At 35.3% G+C, this 12,549-nt stretch overlaps 1 protein-coding gene across 1 annotated transcript in view; it reads left to right on the top strand.

The window, feature by feature from the left end:
• LOC123668318 (scavenger receptor class B member 1) overlaps positions 1-11,797 on the top strand; it is a 92,451-nt gene extending 80,654 nt beyond the window's left edge. The window contains exons 8-12 of the mRNA XM_045602076.1: positions 5,042-5,163; positions 8,270-8,404; positions 9,832-9,950; positions 10,179-10,310; positions 11,279-11,797. Coding sequence (XP_045458032.1) covers positions 5,042-5,163; positions 8,270-8,404; positions 9,832-9,950; positions 10,179-10,310; positions 11,279-11,797 — 1,027 coding nt within the window. The remainder of the gene's footprint in view (positions 1-5,041; positions 5,164-8,269; positions 8,405-9,831; positions 9,951-10,178; positions 10,311-11,278) is intronic.
• The last annotated feature ends 752 nt before the right edge of the window (positions 11,798-12,549 follow it).

The following is a 12,549-nucleotide window of genomic DNA, read 5'->3' as shown; positions in this document are numbered from 1 at the left end:
TTAAAATGTACTCTATAGATGGTGAAAAGGAGTCCAAATAATGCATCATAGTCTATATATATAAAAGAGAAAGGTCACTGACTCACTCATCACGAGAACTCAAAAACCGCTGGATGGTCCATCCATCCAGGATGGACAAAGATGAAATTTAGCAGGGAGGTAGATTCTAGTTAGTAAACGTCCGCTAAGAACGGATTTTTTGATATTCCACTGCTAAGGGCGTTTGATTGGGGTTGATAGTTTGTATGAAACATATACAGCAGCTATAAGTTCGCCTGCTAGGTTATTTATACTGCAGCCTGAAAATAAAACTAAAAATATGGTGTATAGAGAGGTTTTATAAAAATAACTAATAAATTATACTAAATTGTGCCTTTTAAAAAATTACTCAGCGTGATAAGCATTTCAAGTGACTGAAATAAAAAAATAATTTGCTTAAACATCTTGATAGTAATGCATATCTTCATAACCACGCGAATGTAATCGCGGGCAACAGTTCGTGTATTATAACAATAAGTCCCCAAAAGTGTATGTGATCGATTCCCTCAAAATTTACTGAACGGCTTTTCATGCGGTTTTACCAATGGAGAGAGGGCTTCAAGAGGAAGGTTTACGGAACGACTAAGCCGATTTTGATGAGATTTTGAGTTTCACTGGAAGTTTGCCGGGAAATCTTTGTGACTCACTGATTTAAACGCGGGCGAAGCCGCGGGCACAGCTAGTAATAATCATATACATACTAAATTCCAGCTTATTTCAACTAAGAATCTTTGTTCTTAATCTTAGACAGACAAACGAAAGGCAGAATGATATAATTTCTTTAATTCACGATCACTATGGGCATTTGATTCTACGGGACCCATGGCTCAAACTCCAGATATTAGTGACGTTGCAGACGCTATGGTAACGGGTGAGTCGCCGAAACTCGGGAGCTTCAAAATGGTTTTTAAAAGTGTAGACAGAATTATGAAAAGAATTTGGATTCTTCACACAAACAGATCGATACACAAAGATATCGTGACGAGCCCATTCTACGTACTTAACCAAGGTTTAAGGAGAAACTTTTTGGATTTTTTTTTCATCTTAACCTTGCTCAGAACGTCTCAATATTAACATTGCGGAATATTAAAAGTTATGCTTATCTTTCAATGTGGTGCTAAGTGATTGGACCAGTGATAATGAAGTTTTTAAAATTCTCGAGCTGTACAGGATGTTGATGTCAGATCAGATATAGTAAATGCAAAACTTGAAATTGTTTTAAGATATTCGTTTAGACGACCAAACTTCCACGGTTTAATCTGCAATTTTTTATGTCACTATAGTGGCAAATGAGCGTACAGTCTGCCAGATAGTAAACGGTTGAAGTATCCTATGGACGCTTCATCATTCCAGCCTATTGCAGTCCACTGTTGGACATATGCCTCCACAAGTTCACGCCAAAAATGCGTGAACTCATGTGTGTTGCCCATAGTCACCACGCTGGGCAGGCGGGTTGGTGACCGCAGGGCTGGCTTTGTCGCATCGAAGACGCTGCTGCCCGTCTTCGGCCTGTGTGTTTCAAAGCCAGCGGTTAGATGGTTATCCCGCCATCGGTCGGCTTCTTAAGTTCCAAGGTGGCAGTGGAACCTTGTTATCCCTTAGTCGTCTCTTACGACACCCACGGGAAAAGAGGGGGTGGCTATATTCTTTGGTGCCGTAGCCACACAGCTTATGGACGCTTATTTATCTGCTATCTTCTGTAAATGTCATTTAAACATTTTAGTATAATCCTGATACATATTTCACGAAATATTTAGTACCCTATAAGTTCTTTCTAAGAGGTAAAGTTTTTATTTAGTAACAATATAATTGTATATAGGATATATAAAATTTAAGGTAGGGCACAGCAGGAAACTTCTACTTAAAATCTGGATCAGCCTGTCCGAGGAGGTACCTCTACCTTACAGAAGATCACAGCTAACTATAACTGCTCTGGAGTAGTGTTGTGTTCCTGTGGCGAGTAAGGTGGCCAGAGTTCTTGGGGAGGAACAGGGGTAGGGTCAGCAATGTGTTTGTAATGCTTTTAGTATTACAATCTATAGGCCATTCCACTTATCATCGCGTGAACCACATGCTTATTTGCCGCGATAATAGTGTAAAGCGTATATTAAAACATGAATAAATAGCTAAACAGAAAGTGATAATAATTCCTTGAGAATATGCCAGAGTAATAAAATGAATATTTTCAAGTAATCCCTCAGACAAAGTCGGGACCAAAAGCTAGTATACCATTATATTTACTCTCCGACTAACCATTTGTTTAGTCAGTTAGTGAGTCAATTTGAGTTATTGTCGCATTGTTTCGTTCGTGTGAAAATGAGGATTCGTATTTATATTTGTTTATGAAAATACCTAACTTAAATGAGTTTCGTCATGAGTTGCAGTCGATGATTTTATTTCCTATTTATTGCGACGTACCTCCGTTAGGTCAAATTGATGATTTTTTATTTCAACAAAATTAATAAATTTGATTGATTTTCGACTGGTGCAATTTCGAGAATAATCTTCGCTGTAGCCTTCAGTACATTTACAGAAGAAGGTTATCAAACAGATCAGTAAGTTTTCATTGAGGAAATATCCTGCTCAAAATCTGGAGCAGCCAGTCTGGGAAAGTACTTCAACCTGACAGAACTTTACAGCTTATTTAGCCACTCTGAATTAACTTTGTGTTCCTGTGATGGGTAACGTGGCCAGAGCTCCTGGGAAAGGTTGAGGGTATAAGTGCTCCACAAATGTAAAATTCAAACACGAAATACATGTATCAAGTAGGCTTGCTATATTTCGGTGTAATATTAATTGTGGAAATTTATAGGACATGGCTTCGTCGTCAAGCCGGTGTACGAAGGTTATGGTAACCGTTTACCATCAGGTAGGCAGTATGCTTGTTTCATTTTTGCCATTCTAGTATTATAGTAAACATAATAGTATATAGCCGTAACAAAAAGAGGGATGATGTAGATAAACCCTTCTAGAAGTTAGTTTTAGTTTTTTAGTTTTCTTTGTTGTATTTTTTTTGTACTATATTAATTACTGTAATGGATGGTAATTTATTTCTTTCTTTATTTTATTATAAATAAACAAACTTTTTAGCGTAATAATATTTGTATAGACGTAATCTATATTTGAGCACGATAAGCTGTCGGTCCCGGATGTTATCATCTACACCTGATAGCGATCGTTACTCAGTAGGGAACATATCCGCCAACCCACATTGAAGCAGCATCATGGGTTAAGCTCTGATCCTTCTCCTACATGAAGAAAGAGGCCTATGCCCAGCAGTGGAATATTACATACTGAAGCTTAATTTATATTTAGAATCCATAGAAAATAACAAGACCATTAAGTAATATAACCTTGTCATAAAAATAGAGCTACATTATCATATTTCCATGGAAATGTTTAAGGAAAATAATTAAAAAATTATATACGTTTTCTATTAAGTAAAATCAATAGAGATAACAAATGACGACATGTCGCTTGCTTAGTTCCGTATATAGAAACACTAACAAAGCTAACTTATTTGTTCAGTTAATGGTTTTATATATAGGAAGTAGGGTCCTTTGAATGCGAAATGGGTATATTTAAGGCTGGTTACACCATTTGTGGATACAGTTTATGCTGCAAACTTGGTTTAGACTTTAAGCAAGAGGTAGAATAGGCCATCAGGACCTTTCTCACCTCAATCAATAAACTACCACTTTTAGATTCATATTTGCGGCCTTTGCGGATAAAAAAGTGTGTCTGTCAGCTCCGATACACGACTGTAGTTTACTCCTTCAGATCGACTGTGTAAATAGGCACAAAAAAGGCTTACTAGTCTAAGAAAAAGATTAATACTAAAACGTTGTATGGGGTTCCGATAGATGGCGTTGACAAAAATGTAACGAGGTCATTCGTTCAGTAAATTTTACTCCTCATTTTTTTTTATACCGGGGCCTTAAATGAAAGTCAATTGTTAAGGAGTAAACTCTAAAATATCTCAAAAAAAAAAACAGTGGAATTCGATGATAAAAAAGAATAATAAATGAAAAACTTATCAGTTTGTCGACGAAAGTTCTAATGTAGTGGTGGTAAGTTCTGACGATTTAAGCTGTGATTCTCACTCGGAGCTGATAACCGAGTTCAAAAAAGGTGATGATTTTTTTTTAAATTGACAGCTGGTGCTTGTTTCTAATTATTTTTAATAATGCGTATTTGTATGTTCTTATTTTTTTTTACTTATTGTATATCAATTGTCAATGATGGTCTACATTCATTAAATTCATAATTACATACACTTACAGTACATTTAGATTTCATAATTTTATTTTATTTTATTTTATTTAATTATAACACACAAAGACGGTCGTCTGTTCCTATGTTAAGCAACTTAATACTTGTGTTACAGGTAACAGCCGACTGTTAGAACTATTTTTTTTTTTTGATAAACATACACAGACATAATACATATATAAAAATATAAATACAAATATTACCCCAACAACTGCAACCCGCGGAACAGAAAGCACTACGAACTGCGCCAACAGGCTAGTCAAACGCCATCTCTAGGAGTTTGTTAACAAACGGGTGCGTTGATAAAACAGCGCCTTCGGTGTTTTCCCGTCTCCATTTTGGAACAAGTTATTCAAAAGTCTCCTTGTAAATATATTTCTAATAACCAATACAGATTTATCTCTCGTTCATAGCATATTTTCTAAGTGTGATTCTCAGATTTTATATATATCTAAGCACAAAGGACGACATATTGATTTGATTATTAAAAAACACCAAAAAAATAGTAATGAATTAATGTAATTGTTAAGAAATAAATTAAGACAGCATGTGCATCGATCGACTGCCGAACAAATAATGCTACTCCCTACGTGGCGCGCTTCTTTTTATAAACTTTTAGGAGGGTAGTTTTTGCTCGTTGACAATGGCGGCATCGTCAAATATATTGATTGTATTTAGAACACAATAAATCGAATAATACAAAACTGATAAGAATTTGTCTTATTTTCAGGGCATCTGAAGGGTCATTCTTTCCACCGAAGCTGATAGCGAAGAGCGACATAGTATACGTGTATGATAAGGACTTATGCAGGATTATGCCGTTCAAATACAGGAAGAGCCTGTACAAAGAAGGTTAGTTTTGTTCTTAATAGTTTAATTAGGATAGGCCATAGCACGAAAAATCCAGCTCAAAGTCGGGAACAGCACGTCTGGAGAAATACTTCAACCTTGCAGAAGATCACAGCCAAATAACACTGCTCTGAATAGTGTTGTCTTCTTGTGGAGAACGAGGGGACCGGAGCTCCTGGGTAGGATCAGCGGTAAGGTTGGCAATGTGCGTGGGATGCTTCTGGCGTTGCAGGCAAATGCTAAGCTACGGTAACCGCTTATCATCAAGAAGGCCTTACGCTTGATTACTAAAAAATATATACCTACTAGCTGACCCGGCGAACTTCGTATCGCCTAACACAAACTTTATCGTATGGTATTAAAGTTCAAATTGACTTTTAAGTATTATCACAAATCTTTTGTATGGTAGTATAGAAAAGTGTTGTTTTTAGACTTTTACAGGAAATTTAATTTTTTTTTTTAGAATTTTTCTCTCCGTAAGAACCATCCTCGTACTTCAAGGAATATTTTAAAAAAAGAATTAGCGAAATCGGTCCAATCGTTCTCGAGTTTTGCGCTTAGCTTTCGTAAGACACAAAGAAAACTTTTTAAGACGATGTTAGAACATGTATCGAGCACGAAGGTCGACATATTGAAAACTTTTTATAATAAATAATTTTAAGACGATTACTTTTCGTTTTATTAATTAAACCTAAATAACCTCCAAATGTTTATTAAATCTTCGATCTTAGTTTTCTTACAATCTTTTGGTTGGTTGCTATTCTGTTGTTTTTAATTGTTTCTTCTGCCTGCCTCAATTTTCGTCTTAACTCCGCTACGTTGCTATCCGCTATGTTTTTAGCGTAAACTATTTCTTTATAATATCCCCAGAGAAAGAAATCGATTGGATTCAAGTCTGGGGACCGCGGCGGCCATGCAATGGGCCCTCCACGGCCGATCCATCTGTCTCTAAATCTTTCTGTTAAATTTTGTCTGACTATTCTTGCAAAGTGGCATGGAGCACCATCGTTTTGGAACCATATCACTCAGTCTACGGATTTATCATTTTCCTCCGCACGAATCCTATACGTATGACCCAGCTAAAGCGCCGACAAAACTATTTAACCTTAAAGGAATAATAAATTGAGCAAAAAAAAAATTTTTTATTCAAATTGGTAATTTTAAGAATTTTCCACCTTGATGTCTTTGAAGGCAAATTTTAGCAAAAGTAGCCCCATTAAGTACAATTTTTTATTTATGATTATGAAAGCTGAGACTCTGGAAAAGTTTTTAAGCCTAATTAGAAACCATAAAATTGCCTGTTTAGATTTTTAATTCTAAGTTGAAAATTGAAGTCATAGTTCTCAAAACGTAAAATTTTCACTTTACACTTAGATTTTCACAATTTCCATCAAAGTTAAGAAGCTGAATCTTTTAAGCGGGAAGCTACAACTCATGATTATTTAGATACAAAAACAAAAATTCTAAAAAATATTCAATTTTTTTTTTTAGAAATTTTTAAAGTTGTTAAGGTGGAAAATTCTCAAAAACATATAAAAAAATTCATAACTCGAAAACTATGCAAAATCGCTGAACATACATAGGGGTGATTCGGATACCCCAAGGGGTGCCCTATCTCTGGAATTCCGCTTATCACTACTTTTTGGGACACCCTGTATATATATATATATATATATAATCTGAATCTCGGAAACGGCTCCAACGATTTCCATAAAATTTAGTATATAGGAGGTTTCGGGGGAGATAAATCCATCTAACTAGGATTCATTTTTAGAAAATGACGTTTTATCCCTGTTTTTAGGGAGTGAAAAAATAGCTACAATATCGTTAGAATACGAAGGTAAATTTCGCAACTGTCATTAAAGTTGTAATAGCTCGGTGGGAAATCGGCCGGTCGGGATCAACCGAGGAGATCATGGTTCAAATCCCAATGTCCCTGATCAATTATTTTTTTCCTTTTTTTTTAATTGCACTCGTTATTTAAAAAAAAAAATATTATTCATATTTTATAAATATGTAATTCGAATTTAAATATGAATTCCAAAAAACACGATTTACTAAAAATACCGAGCTAGGCTCGGTCACCCAGGAACTGTATGTAAAACGGGACCCGATGTATAGACACTGTTGCAAGCGATATTTTATACATAAAGCTTTAAACATCATCATCATTACAGCCTATACAGTCAAAAATAACGTGAACTCATGTGTTTTGCCCATAGTCACCACGCTGGGCAGGCGGGTTGGTGACCGTAGGGCTGGCTTTGTCGCACCAAAGACGCTGCTGCCCGTCTTCGGTCTGTGTATTTCAAAGCCAGCAGTTGGATGGTTATCCCGCCATCGGTCGGCTTTTTAAGTTCCAAGTGGTAGCGGAACTGTGTTATCCCTTAGTCGCCTCTTACGACACCCACGGGAAGAGAGGGGGTGGCTATATTCTTTAGTACCGTAGCCATACAGTACACATACACACGGTTTAAACATATACGTAGTTAAATTATTATTATTATTATTCTTGGGCTTAATGCCTACGTAATTGAAGTTAATAGTTCAAAAAAATCTGTACGAGTTCAAATTGTTTGTTTTTGTACATTGTATTTAAATATGGTTTTCAAATGTAAATAAAACAGTAAACTTATTTATTTCAGAGTTCGTCGATTACAAACAATAAGCGAATAACGAATTTTTATCTCTTATAAAGTATTAGTATTAAATATTACTTTGATCACATCTAAAATGTAGTTAATATAAATGATACAGAATACGCGTATTCATTTTCTTTAATTGTTATATTTTTACCCAAACGATAACTATCTACTAAAGACAATTATGTGTTGTATGTGTGTGTGTGTGTGTGTGTGCGTGTGTGTATGTGTGGCGTTAAGTGTATTTGCAAATTTTCCAGGACTTTTTTTATTATCTCTCTCTCTTGTCGGTCCCTCATGTCTGAGGATCGTGGTCAGCATCAGGGTTGCATCTGGAGCGGATGATGTGCCTCCATCGGTCTCTGTCCATGGCGTCTCTTACGACCGTGTATAACTTAGTAGCAGATGAGTTTTTATTATTAGTTATTATATAGGTATTAAAATAAAACCTTGTCTATATTTTTAAGGTATCCAAGCGGGTCTCTACACTCCTCCGAGTAACTTTTTAGAAAACGCAGACATCAATGAAGCGAACAAGTGCTACTGTCAAAACGATAAATGTCCTCCGAGAGGTATACAGAACATAAGCCCGTGCCAATATAGTAAGTAATCCTTTTAGTAACAGTAAGTCATATGTCATGATCGCGCTGTTATTGAACGATTTTATTTTCCGTAACAATTTTGTTGCCTTTCGGTTAAATAAATTGCTCTTATCTACATTCGATGTCATAGAATCTAGTATCGAATTTCTTTTCTATTTTTAACAGAATTCAATATACGTATATATTATGTATGTTTGGGGATAACTTCGTCGTTTATGAACCGATTTTGATAATTCTTTTTTTGTTGGAAAGGAGAAAACGCCGTGTTTTGTACCATGATAAGGAAACCAGGATCTGATGATGTAATCCCAGAGAAATCGAAGGAAACTTTTGAAAATCGTAGTGATGACTAGTTACGTTAGTTAATTTTTTTGTCTACTTACGCTGTATTACTTGTCGATGTTTTTTTCGTTTGCGAGCAAACACAATTATTTTTATGTTTCTATTTCAACGTAGACGTTGATTTAGAAAAATATAATAAATAAATATAAATATTTTATTGAAGTAGGGCCAGGCTAGGCCACAGCAAGATATGTTCTGCTCAAAATCTGAAGCTGACTGGGGAATTACCTCGACCTTACAGAAGGTCACAGCTATATAATACTACTTTCAGGCAGTGTTGTGTTATTTTGGTGAGTAAGGTGGCCAGAACTCCTCGGGAGAAGTTTCACGTGTTTGCGATGTTCGTTTGTCCTTATGGCATCCTTATTATAATGTGTTGCCATGTGATGTCGGCCGAGTAGAATAGCGCCTCCCTCCTTCTTCCCGTGGGGGTCGTAAAAGGCGACCGCGGGTTAAACATGGCTCAAAATCATCAGAGTCCTAGAGAAGGAAAAATTTCATTTGAAACCCGGAATGGGGTCTCTGTCAAGCATTCGTGGCATAGCAATAAAATGCGAAAGACTCCTGCAGCCGGACTAGCTCCACACTTATCGACTCTTCGTTCCTGTGGGCCTAGTCAGTGAGGTCGAGAGGGTGGCACAGAGCTTAGGCAATTCTGCGTGTTCCTGAAGAGTGTCCTAGGCGAGAGTATCTCTCTGTGAAGAGGACACTTTTCTAAATCGTCTGCAACAGACGGACTAAGGCCAATGATTATAATGTGGTAAATCATTCACTTCAGCCTATCACAGTCCACTGCTGAACATAGGCCTTCCCTAGTTTGCGGCAAAAATGGCGCGAACTCATATGTTTTGCCCATAGTCACCACGCTGGGTAGGCGGGTTGGTGATCGCAGGATTGGCTTTGTAGCACCGAAGACGCTGTGTATTTAAAAGCCCTTAAATACCAAGGTGGTAGTGAAACTGTGCCATCCCCTAGTCGCCTCATAAGACATACGCTGGAAGAGAAGGGGTGGCTACATTCTTTACTGCCGTAACCACACAGCTAAAAAAGCAGTGGTAAATCATTAAAAAACTATTTTCCTTCAGATGCTCCAGTCTATCTCTCGTACCCTCATTTCTACGATGCGGAACCATCTCTTCTAGAAGAGTTTGAAGGCCTCAAGCCAGATCAGAAGAAACATGAAAGCTATATCCTGCTGCAACAAGTAATTGCCTTTCAGTGTTTATAATTTTACTGTAGAAATAGTAAAAGTTATTATTGTTGTTTTTTGTCTAAAATTAAATAAACACATAAATAAATAATTATTTATAAATTGAATGAATGACAAATTTTGGAAAATAAAATGACTATCGTTGACAATAATAATAAAGTTTTAAGAAATTCTAATTTCATTTAAATTGCGATGATTTGAGATCATTTTATAAATTTCCAGAAAATCGGAGTACCCATTGAAGCACAAGTGCGAGTGCAGCTCAACATAAAAGTGGACCAGGCTCCTAACATCAGAGTCAACAGCATACACAAATTTCCGAGCATCATATTCCCTGTGATGTGGGCACAAGAGGTGAGAAAATTGATCTTAATATTTAAAATGTATAGATTTATCATGTCTCTAAACTACGTAAATTTGAATAATGAATTTTCAAGTGCTAATTCCCGCGTTTTGGACAATTTTTAACAAAACGTAAAGAAACATAATACTTTTAGGGAAAACGTTGTTTAAATGGTCACAATATTATTATTTTGTCAATTTATAATAACAATGTTTTCCAGTAGTTAGGTAATACTTTAATACCTGGACACATATAAACTTCTTCGTCGAGCCATTCTCGAGTTATACGCTTGTCAACGTTCATTTTTATTTATATAGATTAGTAATATCCTGCATAAAATATAGCGACGGTAAATCCACACACCTTTTCTTTATTATTAATTTATGAATATAATTTTTCTATCCACATTCTACATAAATATAATTTACAACCAGTAACTAATACGTCATAATCGAGCTACGCAATGATTAATATCTGTTATCAAACGCCATCTATTGGAGACTATTAGACAAGCGTCTATACAGCGTACTCTCTGTTTTCTGGCTCCCTTCAACACACAAGTTATCGAAAGGTCGTCGGTCTCTCGTCATAAATAAATAATATACGAAATAACCACCATCAATATTGAACATTTTTTTTTTTATTTTAATTATTCGCTTCGCTTCAGTCTGTAATATGTCCTACTGCTGGGCATAGGCCTCCTTCCTCATGTAGGACGCCTTAGCGCAACGGTCACAGCACTAACTAGCGGGTTCCATCTTCGTGCAGGGCATATATTTGTATCAGCCATACAGATGTTTGCCGCGGTCTGGGTGTTTGTGCTTTTGGATAGTGTGTTCCCACATTCACAACGCAGTAGTAAATTATCATAGTCACGATTCATCCTTTAACATCCCACTGCTGGGCATAGGCCTCTTTGTCCATGTAGAAGAAATATTATAATGTTTTTATTTATTATTTTAATGATTTATCTTTTCAGGGTATCGACGGCATACCCACGTCGATATGGAGATGGATATTCTTGGGTACAACATTTGGTCCAATAGCCGCACCAATCATATCTTACTCCTTAATAGCAATAGGTGTAGGTATTTTAATAAGTGTTTTTATAAAAGCGTACAAAAACTTCGTGATAGGTCAAAACACTTTAGAAATAGTAGACATTGGTCGAGAAACTATACGGCGTGGTTCTACTCTTATAATAAATAGTTCACACAAAATCTTGCCCCATAAGGAGACGTCGTACCAACCTTTGAACCAATCAAACTCTTCTACACCAAATGGGCGTCAAGAAGAAAACATACAGGAGTTAAATTTTATGAATCAATCAAATAATTTAAGTACAAGCATTGATGAATTGAAATCAATTTTAAATAGAGATTTCGTAAAAGCGAACTTCTCGGAAATGGAACGGGAATCATTAATACAGTCAGACAATACGTTCATAATGTCGGAACATCGTCGAAGTAGGATATACAAAGTAACAGACAGTTTTTAGTGTTTAATTTAGTTTTAAAAATTGAATTAGTATTTTTTTTTTTACTTTGGGCGTCTTTGTCATCTGCAAAAGAATGTAAATGTCACTGTCACATTTGACAACTGTCAGCGTGACGTTTCAAAAAGGTTACAATAAAAAGACACCTTTTTAATATTATGTATCCAATGGCCAAAGCCTCGCGGAAGATTATTTTTACAATAGGTACCTAAATATAAATTATAAATCTTTGAATCTCCCTTTTTAATTTTATTATGAGATCATTATGGATTTGGAAACATTGTAATATTAATATTTTCGAAATGCGAACTTTTACATCTATATTCATGTAATTTTGCTCAATTGGAAAATGATTAGAATTTACCAAATATTAATTTGAATATAAGTATATCATAAATACTACATGATTTTATTGTATAAGATAAAATTTAACAAGATTAAGAAAGAAAAAGTTTAAGGTTTTAAGTTTAATAAGAGAAAAAAGTTTGTATATGACACAGCACATATTTACTAACATAAATAAAGTAATCAAACTTTTGAACAATAATTATGTTTCAATTTTTTTTGGTGGTTTAATAAATGAAAATTGTTCTAACCATAAATATTTGTAGTCATAGAGCATAAATGATACTTTTTACAATTACTCCATAGTTTAATAATAAACATATATATACAATTGAGAACAATAGTGTTGTACAAATATGTATAAGTATCGATAATATCATTAAAAAATATATATAAATATGAATAGATTT

This window comes from Melitaea cinxia, chromosome 30 (genome assembly GCF_905220565.1).
Source record: "Melitaea cinxia chromosome 30, ilMelCinx1.1, whole genome shotgun sequence".
Lineage (NCBI taxonomy): Eukaryota > Metazoa > Arthropoda > Insecta > Lepidoptera > Nymphalidae > Melitaea > Melitaea cinxia.
Note: the sequence above shows the minus strand (reverse complement) of the source record. Positions and strands in the feature narration are given on the sequence as shown.